The sequence below is a fragment of the Alosa pseudoharengus genome, unplaced genomic scaffold (genome assembly GCF_046254945.1).
Source record: "Alosa pseudoharengus isolate Yale_2024_CS ecotype anadromous, Long Island Sound unplaced genomic scaffold, YU_APseudo_1.1 YU_APseudo_1.1_scf_16, whole genome shotgun sequence".
Classification (NCBI taxonomy): Eukaryota; Metazoa; Chordata; class Actinopteri; order Clupeiformes; family Clupeidae; genus Alosa; species Alosa pseudoharengus.
In genome coordinates this window covers 16,374,845-16,395,355 of record NW_027468630.1, presented here as the reverse complement: position 1 = coordinate 16,395,355, position 20,511 = coordinate 16,374,845, and the positions used below count along the sequence as shown (strand labels likewise).

Sequence of the window (20,511 nt, the reverse complement as noted above, 5' to 3'; positions counted from 1 at the left end):
CGACAGAAACCACTTCAGACTGAAGCATGACTGGAACCACATCAGGCTGACGCATGACAGGAACCACTTCAGACTGAAGCATTACAGGAACCACATCAGGCTGACGCATGACAGGAACCACTTCAGACTGAAGCATGACAGGAACCACTTTAAACTGAAGCATAACAGGAACTTAAATTCTCTCTCTGTAATAAGTGAAATAGGTTTGGGCTGGAGAACCATCCCCTAAGCTGAGTGAGTGTGGGGTGATCCAAGCAGAATCCAAACATGTCCAACTTCATCCTACTCCTGCTGCTCTGAGAAAGGGTGCTGTTCTCACTACTGAGAGACGGGTGCTGTTCTCACTACTGAGAGACGGGTGCTGTTTTCACTACTGAGAGACGGGTGCTGTTCTCACTGCTGATAGACGGGTGCTGTTCTCACTGCTGATAGACGGGTGCTGTTCTCACTACTGATAGACGGGTGCTTTTCTCACTGCTAAGAGACTGGTGCTGTTCTCACTGCTGAGAAACAGATGTTTCCCACAACTCCCCTGAGTTTCTGGAGCCTGTCTGTGTAGCCTCCGTTTCTGAAGCTTAACAGCTTTCTGTCTGCTAATGGCAGATGATGGTTGATGAAGGCCGTCTGTCTGTCTGTGTCCACCATGTTTATGACATGATTGTAGCAGTTCTGTGACAGGGCTGTCTGTCTGTCTGTGTCTCATGTTTATGACATGATCGTAGCAGTTCTGTGACAGGCTGTCTGTCTGTCTGTGTCTCATGTTTATGACATGATCGTAGCAGCTCTGTGACAGGGCACATGTTTATGTCACATGATTGTTGCAGCTCTGTGACGGCTGTCTGTCTGTCTGTGTCTCATGTTTATGACATGATTGTAGCAGCTCTGTGACAGGGCTCATGTTTATGACACATGATTGTAGCAGCTCTGTGACAGGGCTCATGTTTATGACACATGATTGTAGCAGCTCTGTGACAGGGCTCGTGTTTATGTCAAATGATTATAGCAGCTTTGTGACAGGGCTCACAGAGCTGCTGTGGCGAGAAAATGATGAGTGGATGTTGCATGTGATTTAAAGAGAAGAAGAACAGGAGAATGAATGAGACTGTACCGATAGGTTTCATTGCTCAGTTTACTATTACAGTTTATACTTAGAGTTAGTTTTACACTGCATAACAACAGAGACGCAGAAAAATAACATTACACCATTTAATTAGACATGCATGCACACGCACATGCACATGCGCGCGCACACATACACACACAGGCTGAATCTCAATCGCATCCCTAAGTTCTAAGCCCTGAACCCTCACACACTTAACTGACATCCATCGTAAGTGATCAAGTTTACGAGTGTGTAAGGTTTCAGAACGCTAATAACAGGAATGGGACAGCACCTGTGACCTATCATTAAATTGACAACATAAAAAACATGTTGCAAAGACATTTCCGTTTCCGTTTTATGGGAGTTTACTGATGGGAGTTTACTAATGTTTTTTAAGCATCCAGCCTCCATTTAGGTAACCCTGTGTTTCACGTCACAACACTATGAATTGTACTGTAGATAATTCCCCATGAGTAAAGTGTGCATAGATGCAGACTTACAGAAAGGGTGCGAGTGAGCCCTCGTGCACTTCACAATTTTGCAGTAGGACAGCCCTAAACCCTCACAAAGTTCACGGGAACACGCATCAAAGTGTGTGAGTCTGTGAGGGGAGAGACTGAGATTCAGCCATAGCCTCCCAAATGACTAATGTAATTTTGCTGTGACAACCCTTTGCACCCCCTGCAGTCTCTGTAGTGAACGATGTATTGACAGTGGGGAGGGTTGCAGGCTGGTTGATTGTGAATACCTACACCTGCAGTGGGACTGGGATATAGAGGCCTGAAGATTTTGCTCACTCACACACCCTTCAGACACATATATACACACACACACAAACTGAGATTGTGTCACACACATCTGCTCTCTCCACAAAACTTACACACTCATTACTTTTACACCTTTCATGGCAGCTTCCATGGAAAATGCGTTGAACCACCAAAACACTTCATGTCAACTGCCAAAAGCACCCACAGTTTGGTTCAAAGTGTAAAGTAACTTGTGTGGTGTGATTTCTACACTGACACAAATAAAACCAGGTAGCCTACGCAGTTAGCAAAACTGAGTAAGACTGACCCATGCAGTCTGTCAGATACAGTTAAGTTAGCGTCACAAAAACAGGTACCATCATTTGATTCATGATAGCCTACTAATCCTGACTTGTCCAAAGTGTTGCCTGCTGCTCAACGTGAACATGGGTTCACAGTCACAACATCTGTGCGAGTAGTAAGCTTGCTTGTGGCAGAAACATTATAGTCATATCTTCAGTCAGTCTAGGGACATCGCCACCTCACAACAGGTCATTATGAGCTATGGCTGTCTGTGAACATAGTCTATCTGTTAACTGAGGACATGGCCTAATTACACGTAACAGAAACTCAGTGACCACATTGAGCTTTTTTGCTTGCCCCCACCACTTCCTACACTGTTTGGCTTTAGCTTAGCATCTGAGCAGATGGGGCAACAATATTCTATAGTTATGAGTGAGTGGCCACACTTCAAAAACAAATTAACCTGCTCCGCAGCACCTATAAGCAAACGCCTCTGTCATCTATTCCACGGGCCATCTCTGACGCATCTGCAACCAGCAACCCACATACATAACCTACACATTACTCCTGATCAATCGATCGATTATACCCTTTACATTATTCCTGATCGATCAGTCATACCCAGGACATTATTCCTGATCGATTGATTATACCCAGGACATTATTTCTGATCAGTCTTGAAGATTACCGTCACAAGTGAACCATTATGTGGTGGGCACATGCCATCCTCGGCCTACGCCAGCCTGGGTCGTAACAGTCTGGCGTACGTACACACGTACACACACACACGAACACACACACACACACACACACATTTTGGCCATAAATATCACACACAAGTTGCGTCCATAAGTGGGCGTGTGATGTGACCATAACCCTGATCACTGAGGAGCTGATCATGTTCCTGAACTCTCCACCTCTCTCTCTCACACACACACAGTTGTATTCAAACATACACACTCTCACTCAGTCTCTCTCTTACTGACACAGACAGTCTCACTCTTGCTCTCTCTCAAATACACACACACACACACACACACACACACACACACACGCACAGAGAACTGATCCTTACCCTGCTCAGAACTCTCATTCGAACAGAACCAGCACCAACTAAACCAGTGTGGTGGAACTGTTTCCCAAGATTCACACACATCACACACACACCAAATGATCATGACAATACACTCACTAAAAACTTGCATGTCTAGGGAGGACACCAGAGTCATCAGAGGGGGGGGGGGGGACCAATGAAAATGGTGTGAGGGTGAATCATCAAGCCTCCATTTACAGGATAGCAGTCTGGCACTGCTCACATAAACACACACACACACACACATGGTCGTCACAGACATTTGATGATACCTGAAGCTCTAACTATGCTTTTTACATCTATAAAAGCAAAATTGTATCTGCTTGTCCGGGGCAAAGAGGAGGCGACCACTAGACCAGGATCAGAGACTTCACTCACACACAAACAGACACAGACATACACTCACACACACAGATCCGAAAGTACAGTTGGCGCTTGAGTGTAAATTTTTTGGCAGGCGCATCAATGGGCCGCTGTTGTGCCAGATACCCTCACAGCTTCTTGGGTCAAGAGATTAAACAGCAGCCCTCCTCCCCACTCCCTTCCTCCTCCTCACACACACACTTTCACTTGGACATGTTGAATAGTAAGCTTTTATGTGAGAGAAAGGGAAAGATAGGGGAAGGAAGATACCATGTGTGTGTCAAGACCAGCTCGAGGAGTTTTCCAACAGGTATCCAGAGAAAAACTTCGCGTCTTTGCCGGGAGTCTTTGCCGGGGGAAATAATGGAGAGACACTGCGGGCTTCTCCGCAGCCTTCCGATCTAATCAATGATCAGCGCGTTGATCAATGCGAAAAGCGAGCGGGCTACTCAGGCAAGGCCTACCGACACCGGACCGAACCGATTCCAGACACACTCACCACAAGCTCGCACCAGTCTTCACACCATCGTTTCAAGAATCTCGACTGGTCAACTAAGAAGTTGCCAAGGCGTCTGAATTCCTATAGGCTGTGGTTGCTTCATGAGACATTAATAGGGATTTCGTTGATTCAGGGGTCTTAGGTAACCCACGCCACTGAATACTAAACTCGAAACATCCAGCGACACCCTACAGCGCTCGGCCTCCGCTCGGCTCGTAGTAGAACCTCTCGCTCTTGTCACTGGGTGAAATCCACCCCTCACCCCTCGCCTAGCTGCGTCTACTTCACCCACTTCCACTCTGTCCCGGTAAAACAGGTTATTACATGCTCACGGGCGCAATCACATAACCCGTCTCTAACTTTCTTAACACTGTTTTGTCCCGTTCTGTCCGAATACACAACCCAGCGAGCCCGTACCCCAACTTTCAGCGTCCTCACGGGCTCGTGAGGGTGGATGGAGCTCTCACGAACATTCCAGGCAACAACGGGAAAAAAACTGGTTTCCCGTGGAAAACAGCACGAGTATCTCAGGCGATATGTTCAGCCGTTCGCGACGGACACACACGACGGCACTAAAAATGTACTCCCCCGTCTTCCCAGCGCCTCAAAAGCACTTTTCCACGCGACAGCGATGACCCCGGCGCGACTGCAGGGCCCGGCGTCGCCATACACACAACACGAGCGCGTATAACAACACGTATAGCATGCATAGCTACGGCCAAGCGGAAAAGACACGGCTCAGGGATCACCGAATACTGCACGGTTCCCCCGTTAACCACACAAAACGACAGTCGGATGGCACAAGCTTCGAAAGCGCGTTGAAGAAATGCGAACTGACCTGTTTGGTAGCAGAGGAGTCCGCAGGATATTGGGTTCAATCCGAGTTAAATCCACTATCAGTAAAACAAAGAGGCGAAAATGTCCGGGCGATCCCGAAACCTACCGAGAGCCCACACTTGGTGGGGCTTTGCGCATGCGCACCGATGCGTATAGGAGGGGGCGGGGGATTAGGTAGGCTACATTGTATCTGAGTAGCTCATTCACTTCCAGCGTCGCTTTGGGAAGTTTGAAGTGCAACAGAATGACAAACATCACACACGCAGTTCACAGACTAAACACATGTTGCGTTTGCAAGACAAAGGGCTTCTGATGCGGTCTAATTACGTTGCTTCTCAATAAGGCTACTTTCTGTACAGCACATCTGGTCACATCTGGTCACAGACTCATAGATGTAAGACATTTGATGACACAAGCTTCGTTTTATGTGCCTCATACAAAACTAGAATAATATAACGATTGTACATTCAGATGATTGATGGTTGGAAAATTGAATAAAGGCAGTAGGCCCATGTCTGGCCGGCCCATGTTCTGAAACCAAGGTGACCCTATAGGCTATATCATCCACGGTCATGGCTAGGATTTTTTTTTTTTTTTGGGGGGGGGGGGGGGGCACTGACATTTTGAAGAAAAACACTGTGACATGAGTACCATTCATTAATTTAATCCGATGCTAAGAGTGCCCGCAAGTAGCCCATACAGTCTACAGTCTTAATCCCCTTCTCTCTCTCTCTCTCTCTCTCTCTCTCTCTCTCTCTCTCTCTCTCTCTCTCTCTCTCTCTCTCTCTCTTTCCCTCTCTCTCTCAACACATCAATATCAACACACCAATATCACCTCTGATTGACGATTGACATGAATATATCTCTCTCACACACACATACACACACACTGAGAGAAAGAGAAAGAGAGAAAAAACTCATGTCAATCAGAGATGATACGTGTGGTGTGGGTTCGTTGATCTCTGTAAAAATGTGTGGTTTCGGTTGGTACACAACTGGTGGGAAGGATGGGTTCTTGATTTTTTGTTATCGTGATTTCGTTATTTGGCGTTGCAGGCCTGCACGCATCACTGGCATTACTTCTTTGGTCAGAGATAGGCTAGACACACAGTTAGGTCTATAATTTAAATGGTAAATATGTTGTTTTTACGTAGACTATTATAGCCTATTTGTCTAAGGCAGATACTTGAAAGGTGTTGAACTTTTAACATGATTCGTTATAGGCAATATTTTAATCAATTGCAGGTCAGTAAATCAAAGATGTAACATACTCCAAACTTCAAACTTCATACGCTAAATCGACTCTCTTTAAGACTGGCTCGAGTCGATGTGCGCACACAGGGTGGAGCTCCAGCCAGCCCGGAATTCGACCGGGATAACCACAGAAACTCGGAGCATCTCGCTCCCGGCATTAGAGCAGAACGAGGAAACTATAAACCAGGACCACACATGTTCACGGTCAGGGCACTTACGCGCAAGACTACCGCAAAGACAAGTTAATAATGAACGACCAACTCCTGGGGTTGAAGAGAGTTGTCAGATTCTGGAGCGCCTCTCGGATAGAAGGAAGAGAGCTGTGTGTAGGCTACTTACGAAACTCCCTTCGCCCTGATGGATCACGACAGCCCGGCGGCGCCTGGCTTTGTTTCGGAGGAGGTTCGGTGCGAGCCCAGCCCAGAGCCCAACCAAGTCCTGCTCAAACTGCTTCAGTTTAAAGTGTACCGCAGGAGATGGTTTATTCTACTGGTGCTTTGTCTGCTCAACTGCTCCAACGCCATGGTAGGTGACGTGATTTCGTCTTCTGGATGGCAGGACAACTATGTCACTTTACTTCAATAAAAACAGTTAGCTATTTGGCGAAATAGAATCCACGCCTCTAGGTTAAGAGTCAATTAAAGCAGACGCGTGAAAAGTGTAGCTAAATTAAAGTTGCCGCGGCAGAATGACGCTTGGAACTATTGCGCCGAACAGCTGTGTCTGTGTGTCGCATGAATGCTTAAAGTGTTTTACTTGAACGTGTAGGCCAGCTGAACAGATGTTTTACCGGAGAAATGTACCACGAGATTTGACATGTCTTATTGACAAGCCTTATCCTAATTAATGATCGGGTTATTAAGGCTCGCTTTGTTCTGTAGCATTGTTTTTATAAGTCAAGCAAGGCCTGATGTTGACAATGGCCAGTTCCTATGGCCACTGACAGTCTAAAGTTTAAGTTTGTCAGTCACTGGGGTTGACCGGGAGTGCACCCATTGTATCAGCGCATGTATCAGGTGACCGGAGGGGGGGAAAAGTTTAAAACTGAGACATGGAGACCTAAAACCACAAACTAGGCCTACCAGCTACGAGCAGATGCGTCCGCAAATTATGGGAAGCAGTGATGATAGAGAAATCACACACACACACACACACACACACACACACACACACACACACACACACGCGCTTACTATGTCTGACACAGATCGTTGTTGTGGGGTAATGAAAATATTGTGACAGACAGACAGCGCTAGTGGGTCAGCAGGTCGTAGGGTGGTGGTTTAGCGGTCAGTGTTGTTATGGTGTTATAACAGTGTGACATTGGCCTAGTTGTGTCCTGTCGTGGGCGAAACTATTGAGACAATAAAGTGTTTTCATGACATTCTCACCATAGTTCGAATTACAGGGGGTACTGGGGGGTACTATACTTCCCAATGAAGACCCAGTACCCCCCAAAGAGACAGAAATATCAGTTTTGGGGGGGTCAGATAATTTTTCTGATTTTGTGAAAAAATATCATTACAGTAGGCTACAATACAAGTCAACTCCTATTTTCACTAGAAAAAATTTAAGGTAAAGCGATTTCAGACACCCCTATTATGGACTGTACCATTTTTAACCACCGTGGCGCTAGAAGCAACGGAGATAGAGAACGACTTCAACTTCTCAAGCAAGTGTCAACGTTGAATGACAAAACGCTAGGTAGATTCCTCCAGTAGCCTAAATTCGGTTTGCTGCTGATGTACATGGGTAAATGTAAGTTGCTAGCAGACGTCTAGCTTGTTGAAAATGTGCTATTTTACAACCTTCATGTATTAACGTTTTTTGTTCTTTCATAGCTCATGTCACGTCTTCATACATTTAATTACCGGCTAAATTACTTACCCACTGAGGCTAGTAAAATGGACCTTGGTTAGATACCAAGGTTAGTTAGCAAGATAGTTCTCTATTATTATTATTTTACATTGTGGTGAGGTAAAATCGATTGTCATTTCCAAGGAGATGAACTCCAGTCCATAGCCTAGGTGTCCATTCTAATTTTATCTTGAATACATTATTGTGCCCTTTTGAAATTAGTTTGGTACAGATCCTGTGTTGTTTTTATATACTGCTCCAAAAAATTAAGGGAACACTTCATTCACTGGATCGGTACTCTGACACTGTTTGGTTCTGAGCACAAGTAAAACTTTTGAGGCGAGTGTTTTATTTTGCAAGAACTGTCAGGCATTCTGTGAATGTAGTTTGAGAATGGAGAAAGGGGTGGAAGGTTTCAAAAAATGTGTTCTAACAATTGTGGAAAACTGTAAGTGTTCCCTTAATTTTTTTGAGCAGTATATTATGCACAAGAGGGTCTGATGTAGCTAAGCCTACATAACATCAGTGAAACCTGTGGAAACATAAAAAGAGCCAAGTAGCCTAGGCTGAATAGCACATGCTAGTATTTGAATTTGTTTTTAATTGGTTAGTATTGTTTTTACATTCTATTATTTCATATTTTTAGTTCAATAAATGTAGTTTCATCTGAGAACCCTGATACTATCTTAATGAAACTAGGATTTTATTTTATTCGCAGAGACACTATGAGGAAAAGGAAAAGTGTATGTGTGCATGTGTATATGTGACTCATTTGTACAGTAGGATACTGTAGTGTTGATGATACCCAGCTTGTTCTGGTTATCGGATTCTTGTAGGTTAGGCCTACCGCTCTGTAGTTCTTCTGTGGTAGTATGGTTTTTCATAGTATGCTCCTTAATCACATTAAAGATTGCTCAGGTTTCTCATATAAGCAATTATGTTGATTTGACACTGACTACCATAGACTATAATGGAAAATTGGTTTCTGAATACAGTATATGAGAAGGTTGGGTCTTACCTCCAGGTCTCATGAAATCTAAAAATAAACCAAATCAATATTTCATGAAATAGGCTTCTTGTAAAGGTATTACTTTTACTAGTAATTAGAATGGTATTTCAGTGCACTTAACTTCTAACTTTTGAGAGTTGATCAAAACAGTTCTCTTTTGGATATAACAATGAGATATTCTGTAGCCTACTGATTATCAGTTTGTCGCATGTTTAGACCTTGTATGTGTGTTGCACAACACATGTTGCACTTGGCGATCACGATGGGGATTGATATGGTAGTGGATCATGATGGTCATAGAAGTGAAGGAGCAGTACCCCCCAATTATGGTGGGGTAATTCGCACTCTGATTCTCACATGTTTAAAACCATGACAATGAAGACGGTAGGAACACTTTGTTATTGTATACAATGAAATTCCTATACAACAATCAATAGTCTGATGTCCTTTACCTTTATTCTTCAAAACTTGCTGGTTGTGGCTGGGCATAGTCAAAATGGTAAAAAGTAATCTGCAATACTCTGATGTCACCTGCTCAATCACGGCTGTTTGATTCCATCCTGGTAAACAGCTTCTGCCTGTTTGTCTACTTGTACTGAAATTTACAATAAAAAAAAAAACATGATCTCCTTCCTGGGGGGTATTCAAAGTGGTTTAGTAAGTTAACTCAGAGTAAGTGGCAAACCTACAACAAGAGCCCTAAGGCATTGTTTTCTAATGAGAATGAAGCCATACAGCTCTTCTATTAGGTTGTTTACCACTTACTCTGAGTTAACTAACCCAGGTTTGTCACTAAACCACATACTTGGAATACCCCCCTGGAGATTGTCCAGCAGTTTTCTGTTGGGTATACTGTAGTAGGTCTGGACATGACCCAAGCCATGGCTCCAGAAGCTAAATGCCATTGTCACATAGCCAGTTTGTCACAGATTTTGCCATGTGGCATGGAGTTCCGTCTTAGTGAAAAACAGTCGCTCCATGGAAGTCAAGACTGGAGGAGTTTTTCCCTTTTAGTATTTCTAACTATTTTGTATAATTTACAGTTTGTGTGCAGGGAGAACTAATACAAGGCATATGTTGTTTAAATACTTTTGGCCATCACTGTATGTCTGTGTCAATGGCTCTATGTTAAGGGTGTCTGTTTGTATAAACATATATGTTCTTGTGTGTGTTTGTAATGTATAAATGTCCATGTGTTGTGTGGTTTTGTTTGTTTATTTTGTGTGTAAATGGCTGTGTTTCCCTTTGTATTGTAGGTTTAGGTTGTTATATCCATACTCATAGCATGTGTGTGTGTGTGTGTGTGTGTGTTTAGCTGTGGCTGACCTTTGCCCCGGTGGCAGATGACTGTGCGGGAGCTCTGGGCGTCACTCTGGATCAGATTAATTGGCTCTCGATGGTCTACATGATCGTGGCCATCCCACTCAGCTGCCTCACTACCTGGATGCTCGACACCTGTGGTCTGCGGCTCACGGTACATGTGGGTGTGTGTGTGTGCATGCCTGCGTGTGTTTGTGTCAGTACCTGGTTGCTTGACACCTGTGGCTTGTGTCTCAAGGTACATGTGTGTGTGTGTGTGTGTGTGTGTTTGTCCTGTACCTGGGTGCTTGATACGTGCGGCCTACAGCTCACAGTATCTGTGTGTACACATTATGGATCCACATTATGGATCCATAAATCGATCAATCAATCAAGCAAGCAAGCAGATTTTTAGAAGGTTCGAACCAAAAGTCATGTTTTTGAACCTGAGTGGAGATGAAGTCACACATCATCTCTGTATAAAGCGGACAATTTCAACTAAGTTGGTATTGGTATAATTATTATGCTCTTGAATAGTGGTGTCCTAATCTAAGGGTTAAATTATGTTTTCTAAACAAAGTTCTTAAGGAGCCCATAGGGTTGATTGACAGCCATCCACTTCCGTTTGTAGATTTAAACCCTCCTTAGTTTAGAAAATATATAATGTTTACATCGTCTCTGAGTAATCACGTTGAATAATCGTGATCTCAATATTGACCAAAATAATGATTTTTTGTGTGTGTGTGTGCGGGCTGTGTGTGTGTGTGTGTGTGTGTGTGTTGGCAGCTGATCCTGGGATCGTGGCTGAACATGCTTGGCAGCGTGCTGCGTCTTATTGGGGTGCTGCCCATGGATATGGATCCCCAAGTGCGGTTCCCGCTGGTGCTGACGGGGCAGCTGGTGTGTGCCGTTGCCCAGCCCCTCGTCATCTTCAGCCCCACCAAACTCGCCGCCGTCTGGTTTCCACAGCAACAGAGGGCCACTGCCAACATGATCGCCTCCATGTGTAAGAGCTCACGCACCCACCCCAGCCCACCTACAATACACCTGTCTCCACCCATAATGCTCCTGTCTCTACCCACAATGCACCTGTCTCCACACATAATACACATGTCTCCACCCACAAACACACATGACTCGACCCACAACGTTCCTATCTCCACACACAATGTTCCTGTCTCCACCCACAAACACACCCACATCCACCCACAAACACACATGTCTCCACCCACAAACATACCCATATTCACCCACAAAAACACATGTCTCCACCCACAAACACACCCATATCCACCCACAAACACACATGTCTCCACCCACAAACACATGTCTCCACCTACAACATTCCTGTCTCCACACACAATGCTCCTGTTTCCACTCATAGTGCTGTCTTTGGGTTGCTGTGTGCTGCCGAATGAAGGTTCTTACAAGTGTGTGTGTGTGTGTGTGTGTGTGTGTGTGTGTGTGTGTGTGTGTGTGTGTGTGTATTTTGTAGCCAATCCACTTGGTGTGCTGATCGCCAACATTATGTCGCCTCTTATCATGGGCTCTTCTGGTGACCTCACCACACTCGTAAGTCCAGTTTCACCACAGACACATGCACACACACAAGTGGTTCTGCAGTGAGCACCTTCTTCACACACACACACACACACACACACACACACACACACACACACACATACACACACACACACACACACACACACACACACACACACACACACCCACATACATACACACACACTTATTCATGTACATATATTAGAGTTTATATTGAGATGGATTTTCTTTTGTAAACATTACTGTTCCTTTCTCCCCCTTTCTCCTCTCTCTCCTCTTTCTCCTCCTCTCATCTCCCCTTTTTTCCTCCTCTCATCTCCTCTTTTTCTCCTCACTGCTCTCCTCTTTTTCTCCTCCTCTCATCTCTTCTTTTCTCCTCTCTCCTTCTTTCTCCTCCTCTGCTCTCCTCCTCTCTTCTCTGCTCTCCTCCTTTCCTTCTTTCTCTCATCTCACCTTCTCAGCTCTTTGTGTATTCGGTCCCTGCTACTGTTGTGTGTTTCCTAGCAACAGTGGGTATTCGTGAGAGCACCCCTCCAACCCCACCTTCAGCCAGCGCTGAGACCTCCAACTCAGAACCCTTCCTCCAGGGCATCAAACTGGTACACACACAAACACACACACACACACACACCCCTTCTTCCAGGGCATCCAACTAGCACACACACACACACACTTATTCCTCCAGGGCATCCAACTGGTACACACACACACACACACACACACACACACACACTTATTCCTCCAGGCATCTAACTCGTACACACACACAGACACTACACAAACACACACAGACACACACCTTCCTCCAGGCATCAGGCTGACAGTGATACAAAAATACACAAACACACGCACACATCCCTTCCTCCAAGGAATCCACTTGGTATTCACACACACACACACACACACACACACACACACACACACACACACACAGACACCAGTGTTTTCCATAGAATTGAATTCTATTTGTGGTGGTAGGCTTGCAGAATTAACTTGAATGCAACAGTTTTTAACAAATTAACGCAGCGTGGTTATGATAATAACCAGATTTAAGTACAATTTAGTACAACCTGGAAAAATCATTGTGTGGTGGTCAATGTTGATATTGTGGTGGGCCGCCACAAATAAGTCAATGTATGGGAAACACTGCACACACACACCTTCCTCCAGGGCATCCAACTGATACACACACACCTTTTCCTCCAGGCATCTGACTGGTACACACACACACACAGACACACACACACAAACACACACACACACACACACACACACACACCTTCCTCCAGGGCATCAGGCTGACAGTGATACAAAAATACAAGAACACACGCAAATACATGTTCACACCCCTTACTCCAGGGAATCCGATTGGTATTCACACACACACACACACACACACACACACACACACACACACACACACACACACACACACGCACACACACCCTCCTCTAGGGCATCAGGCTGATACACACACACAGACAGTAACCCATTCATTCTGAAACTATGTGTATCCTATGTTCCTGTGAAGATGTCTACTACATTTCTACTGGGTATGTGTGCTCTATGGTGTCTCTGTAAGGCAGGGATGGACTGGCAATCCGTGTGTTCTGGAAAAGTCCAGAACGGCGGTCCATCCAACGGCCGTCGACTGCTTGGCTCAGTGGCTCATTAGGGCTCATATAGGGCTCATAGGACTAAGTGTGTCTAGCTCTCCACATAAATCGTCACTCAGGCTTACTCATGTCTACGCTACCAGTTGTCATTGTCATCCAAAAAGTAAACATTTGTGCCATCGCATTTTCATATTTCCCCCCTCTCTATGATTCATTCTTGCTCATAGTAGCCTTGCGCCTCTAAAGTGCTCTAGAATTGAATTCCGTGCGTGCAGAACAGGTGGTGAATATCAGTTAGTCAGTAAGATGTATTCGTGGAAGAACTTGGATAGGCCTAGCAAAAACGAAAAACAAGGTAATAGAAAACTGAGTGGGAGAACAGTGACATTTAACCAGTTTTTCCCCAAAGGTAAGCTATGTTTAGGCTATTAACAAACTTTACCTCTAGTATAATTTAGCGTGTGAATACCACAAAACACAACTGTATTATTCAAAGCTTGCTCAGAAGCTAAGCTTACTTCCTTCATGTAGTATGTGATGAGATAAAACTCCCAATAGACTTGCTTAACATTAGTTGAATAAAACAACCTGTGTAGGTTTTTATAGGTTGTAACTTGTATTGTAATATGCTATCAGTATATTATAATATAATATATTTTAAGTCAATTTATCAATTAGTTTCCACAAAATTCACCAGAAGTAATCATTTATTTTTCAAAATTTCCATCACAGGGGAGCATGCCCCTGAACCCCCCTTTTTTTAGTCTGTCCCTGCTGTAGGGTCTCTGTGTGTGTGTGTGTATATTTTGTCTAGCATATGTCATGCCACATGTGTGTGATGGTGTGTATATGTGTGTCTGTATATGGTGTAACTGTGTATGATGTGTGTGTGTTTATGAGTATATTGTGTAATTGTGTATAGTGTGTCTGTTTATGTGTATATTTTGTAATTGTGTATGGTGTGTGTGTGTGTGTATAGCTCCTGTGTAACCGAGCCTACATGCTACTGCTACTGTGTTTCGGCTCCGGCATTGGCATCTTCACCTGCTTCTCCAGCCTACTGGAACAGATGTTGTGTGTCAAAGGATACACCAACGTAAGTGTGTGCGCACACACGCAACACAGTACGACGCAAACCACACAGCGCACATGCACACACCTAATATTTATTTGTGTGTTTAGGACTTTGCTGGTCTGTGCGGGGCCCTCTTCATTCTGTGTGGCGTGATCGGGGCAGGAGCTCTTGGTTTCTATGTTGACCGGACCAGGAAGTTCACAGAAGTCACAAAGATCAACATGTGCCTAGCCTCCCTAGGCTGCACTGCCTTCGCTGTGGTCAGTGTCTGTGTGTGTATGTGGTTTTCTTAGATTAAGGGTGGTAAGAAATTGGTGACAGCGGTGTGGTATGTAATGTGTGGTTTTCTCAACTGTGAGGTCAGAAGGTGTCTATAATGTGTGTGTGTGTTTTCAGCTGCGGAGTCAGAAGTTGTGCATAATGTGTGTATGTGTGGTTTTCTCAGGAGCAAGGGTGTGTATAATTATTATTGTGTGTGTGTGTGTGTAGTTTTCTCAGATGCGAGGTCAGAAGGTGTTGCAGGCGGTTATGTGTTCTCTGTTTGGTCTCTTTGGATTCTCCATCTACCCTGTTGCCATGGAGCTCACGGTAGAATGCTCCTATCCTGTCGGCGAAGCCACCTCAGCTGGCCTCATCTTCATCGCTGGGTATGTGTGATAGTATGTGATACTGCAACACATCTGTCTCTGTGGGCCCTATCATGACATTCTAAAGTGCATCGTCACTCGTCAAAAGTCTATTCAAATTTAGTAGGATGTCCAGTTCACATTGGGAGGGGTTTCGTTCTCAAAAGTGGAGCGCATGGCGTAACAAGGTGTTCCTGGGTCTTTTAATCAGTCATATGGGTGTGTTTGGGGCGTAACATCATTTTAAACCAATGAGAATAACACCTGTCATTCCCTTTAACGGCGCAACGCGCGATATGTCAAATAAATGCATCGGTATTTTGGCATTCAAAGGCGCATTTGAAGGAGGCTGCTTGCGAGACCGTATGGAATAGTCATTCTTAAACCATGCTTTACTAAAACCTAGCATAGCCTTCACGCATTTGCACTCGTTTATTATTTGAACTCATTGACAAAGTGAAACTAACTTCACCAAGGAGTCAGTCAACGACAAGACAGTTATATGCAGTTACTTTCACTATTGACTGACAATGGGTTACCATCGAAAACATAGGCTGGAAAAAGCAACACTTACCCTAATGTTGCTCAAATGACTGAATAAAACAACATTTATCCTGCAGAGGAGTTGCTTATATCTCGTGACAGTGTCTTCAGCTGTGCTCCATACGTGTCTCGCCTCTCCCCTAATCACTTTTAACCGTCATTACCAATTTGCAAATGATGGTGAATAACTACTCATCATGAGATGTACAGTATTTCGTAATATCTTTATTCTAATTATGTTTCCCATTGTAATCGTGCAATTTGTAATGCTTTGCATGGACGTGCGCTGGTGTGCGTTCTTGAATGATAGAAGGATGGTGCGTGCACCTGCCAATATGACTGTTGACATGCGCTCTTAAAATAGCATATGAACAACTCGCCATTGACTTCTGACCAGGTTTAGGTGGTGTATGATAGCGATTTTTAGACAATGCGCCAGGTCCCTCCCTAGGTTGTTAATTGCCACACCCCTGGGCGCAATGCTTAAAAAATAAACGTGCAAAATAACGAATTCAACTTTCCGCGGGTGAATAACTAGTATTACGCCATGCGCTGGTGGCCCAAAATACAGCCCTGAGTGTGTGTTCGATGGCAGGTTTTCTGTAATGTGTGTGTGTGTGTGTTCGATGGCAGGTTTTCTGTAATGTGTGTTGTGTGTGTGTTGTGTGTGTGTTGTGTGTGTGGTCATAGTGTATACACTGATGTTTGTTTGTTTGTGTGTGTGTGTGTGTAGGCAGGTGTTGTCTTTAGTGTACATGATCATCTTGGGAGCTCTGACAACACCACTGGCTGACTCCCCCCTCTCTGTGTGTTCTGAAGGAGTGACTCTCAGCTGGAGGGGTGAGTTCCGCGCACACATATGCACACACACACTTTGGAGCATTCCTCAGAAAAGAGTTACATTTCTGTTTGTTAAGCATCTCCATCATCACCTATGAACACCACAACAGCCATTTCTAAATTCCTTTGAATGTTTTGCAAATGCAGTCATGTTAAAGGTACACTATGCAAAATGTTCACCTTTACGAGCCCATTTGATGGTAAACGAACTTGTAATAGGCGAATCGTTCACCTAGCATAGCTATACACCATAGACGTATACAGCTTAGACGGAGTGCAAATGGGATCTGTGATCATTATGGCTGGATCTCAAACATCTATTCGCATGCGCCCTCTCTCCTCGGTCCTCAGTCCTTCAACTTGTGCCCCGAAAATCGTTCAAAGCTTGACGTCATATAGGATATCTCATTTGTCTAATTGCAACCATAGGAGATGAGAACGAGGAGAGGACAGAGGAGAAAGGGCCGATACGCGAGGAAACACGAGAGCATCCTATGCGGAAATGTTTTAAGTCGGAATTATGTGATCATTGGTCCAAGCTGTCAAGGTAAAAAAAGTTCCCTCCCACGTCTCTCAACTTTCCCTCACGGGATCAAAAGAGTATATATACTTATACTTTCAGTTTCAAAGAAATTTGTAGCGTATGAAGATTTGTTCTGGGCCTATCTTTTCATCTATTGTCCCTAATAAAACGCTAAAAAGGACTTTTTTTAAATCGAAAGTTGACAGATGTGCAGGAATGGGAGGGAACTTTTCACCTTTGCAGTTTGGACCAATAATCGCTCATTCAGACTGAAAGCGCTTCCGCGTAGGATGCAACTCTGCTTCCTCGCGTATCGTCCCTTTCTCCTCTCTCCTCGTTTCTCACCTCCTCTGGCAGCAATTAGACAAATGAGAGATCCTCGATGACATCGAGCTTTGAATGATTCCTTGGCACAAGCTGGAGAATCGAGGAGACGCATGCAAATAGCATAATGACCTGAAGCCAATGTGTCAACCATATGCTTCATCAGTCCCCAATGACATCACGCACGCACGCACACACACACACACACACACACAGATTATGGTAAACTCCAATGTATGCTGATTATGGTGCATTCAGTTTTCTTCTTAGGTGAGAAATGCACAGACCACAAAATGCAAATGTTTAAGATGATTTGAGAAATGTTCCAAAGACCAAATGTTCAGAAAAAAAGCACTAAGAACAGCATCATGCACTGATCACAAAAAAGGAAATTGCAGTCCCTACAGTTACCACACACAGACAGACACACACACACACACACACACACACACACACACAAAAAACACCACAAAAGCAACTTGCGGCCATCATTTGCACACACACACACACACACACACGGAATCGTTGAGGAAGTGAATGTGCCCCCATGGAACATCTCTCGGCACTCTCGCTTCTGCTTTACTGAACAACCAGCTATACTGGACCACACACACACACACGTACACACACACACACTTAGTATTTATTAGTCATAATAACTTGTTGTGTTTTTCTCTCTCTCTCTCTCTCTCTCTGTGTGCGCGTGTGTCTCAGTGCCTGTGCTGGTGATGGCAGGGCTGTTTTGTCTGGGGGCCTGTGTGTTTGTGTGTTTCTTTCACACAGAATACAAACGTCTGAAAGCAGAGGAAGATGCAGGAGGACAATCACGCAGCACACACACATCCACCATTACAGACACACACGATACCTATAACACAGAGGACCTATCACACACACAAGATACCACTGACAAACCTAATCTTTCAGACACACACACACCCAATCACTCAGACACACTTCACACAACACCCACGACCTCAATCGCTCTTAATACCTCAGACACACTCGATCCACCCGATACAATAGCCTAAAAGAGACAGTGATGCCATGGATCCCCACCCAATCAGACATGGAGGTCAAAGACACACACACACACATACAGCATCAGACATGGAGAGAGGTCAAAAACACACACAGACAGACCTTAAATCTCAAATACTACATGCTGCTGTATGTTAACATACAGACATTTATTCAAGCACACACACACTTTGGCCGGAAGCCTCTTAACATATCCACTTTTCCCTTACACACACACACACACACACACACACACTTTCCTTCAGGACATCAAACTGGTAGGCTACTGACACGCCTTCCTCCAGGGCATCAGACCAGTATAGCATACACACATCTTTTAGGGCATCAGGGACTGGGACAAACACACACACACACACACAGCAGCAGTAGCACGAATGGCAGTAGTCAGGTCTTCTGCCTGCTGAAGATCATACACACACCGATAGCAGAAGAGATGAAAACAACTCCTGGACCAAAGCAGTAGCTACTTTGTCAGAAATTTAGTTTTTGTCGTTTGTCATTCCCATTTTTTTCACTAATATATTGTATGTTTACTAGTTTTTCTACATCATATTTAATCATATATTTTTTTAAGGTTGTCGGTTTTGCTATGATGGTACTTACCTGTGACCAAATAATGTAATTAATCTGTATATGTCTTCTGATGTGCTTTCATACATGTGGATGCTGCACTGATTCGATCATTTGAATGTTACTAAAACATTAACTAGTTTTGCATAATTGAAGGGCCCCCTTACACCAAACAACTTTGACAAGATTTGGGAAAGATTTTTGAAAGATTGTAGTCTTTTGAGTGGGGGGCATTAGGTAAAAGACTCCAAGCTGTCAAGAATCTTTCCCAAATCTTGTCAAAGTTGTTTGGTGTAAGGAGGCCCTAAGTGGCTCAAATACCTGATAACTGCTAATTACCTTTTTTTAGTACTGTACACCAGTATTTGCACTCAGCAATTTTACTTGAGTTTCTAATTGGCATTTGTCAGGTTCATATCCAGACAAAGACTAGACAGAGATTTGGGAATAAATTCCTCATTACAACTGGTTTGTATGTGTGGCTTCTGAGGACCTGTCATTTTTGTCAATTTTTTTGTCCAGTGCAGAACTGAACAAGAGAATCATAAGGCTATGAACCTTGAAGTTCCAGTATGTGATAAACTTGATGTGCCTAAATATCTTCAACCTCAAGTATGCAACTAATAAGGAAATAGATAATTAGACTGTTAGAGCAAGGACATATTAGTTATTTAGTCAAGGTGAACGTCTCCCCACTGTGGAATGGAAAAATGGATGCTACAAGGATGGGAAAACGCCTAATAACTTACCATCTACACTCTTAAAACTAATGTGTTGAAAACACAACTTGCGTTGTTTTTAACACGTCTCTGTGTCCAGATAGGACAATACAGTACGTGTGGTTTCCTTTTTTTTTAATTTGTTACACAATATGTGTTGAAAATAACACAACTTACATTGTTTTTTTAACACATCTCTGTGTCCAGATAGAGACAACACATTCATTTTAAGAGTGTATTGATGTCATTGTGGTTCACAGAGATATTTGTAATTTTTTTCCATTAAGGATTTGCATAGTGGCAATAAAAGAAAGTGCTCATCGTTACTAGTATATGTCTTCACACAAGGAGGGCTTCACACCAGGGCTGACGCTTCGGCAATACCCGTCACCAGAACTGGACAGTAACGGAGTACATTTACTTGAGTACAGTACTTGAGTACAATTTTGAGGGATCTGTATTTTACTCGAGTATCATTTTTGGGGAGTACTCATGACTTTACTCAAGTACATTTGAGAGGCAAATATTGTACTCTTTACTCCACTACATTTCTATCCATAACCGTGAGTACCCGTTACTACTTCTAAAAAAAAAAAGGAAAAAAGAAAAATCTCGGAAACCCTCAATTTGTTGTTTCCCTGTCAAACGTGATTGGATTGTGCAGGCGCCACTGATTGGGACAGCTTATCAGCAATCACCTTCAGCTTTC

At 43.9% G+C, this 20,511-nt stretch overlaps 2 protein-coding genes across 2 annotated transcripts in view; one reads left to right on the top strand and one right to left on the bottom strand.

Annotated features, from left to right (window-relative positions):
* The window catches only part of pcgf3 (polycomb group ring finger 3), a 19,854-nt gene extending 14,808 nt beyond the window's left edge, over positions 1 to 5,046 (bottom strand). Inside the window, exon 1 of the mRNA XM_076287232.1 lies at positions 4,945 to 5,046. The gene's annotated coding sequence lies outside the window, so the exon portion shown is untranslated. The remainder of the gene's footprint in view (positions 1 to 4,944) is intronic.
* A 1,263-nt stretch (positions 5,047 to 6,309) lies between these two features.
* On the top strand, positions 6,310 to 19,575 carry LOC143125609 (solute carrier family 49 member A3-like). The gene is made up of 10 exons (XM_076287231.1): positions 6,310 to 6,722; positions 10,379 to 10,537; positions 11,149 to 11,368; positions 11,858 to 11,934; positions 12,387 to 12,524; positions 14,521 to 14,637; positions 14,724 to 14,876; positions 15,106 to 15,263; positions 16,519 to 16,625; positions 18,187 to 19,575. The coding sequence occupies exons 1-10, from the start codon at positions 6,555 to 6,557 to the stop codon at positions 18,501 to 18,503; spliced, it is 1,614 nt and encodes a 537-aa protein (XP_076143346.1). The 5' UTR covers positions 6,310 to 6,554; the 3' UTR covers positions 18,504 to 19,575.
* The last annotated feature ends 936 nt before the right edge of the window (positions 19,576 to 20,511 follow it).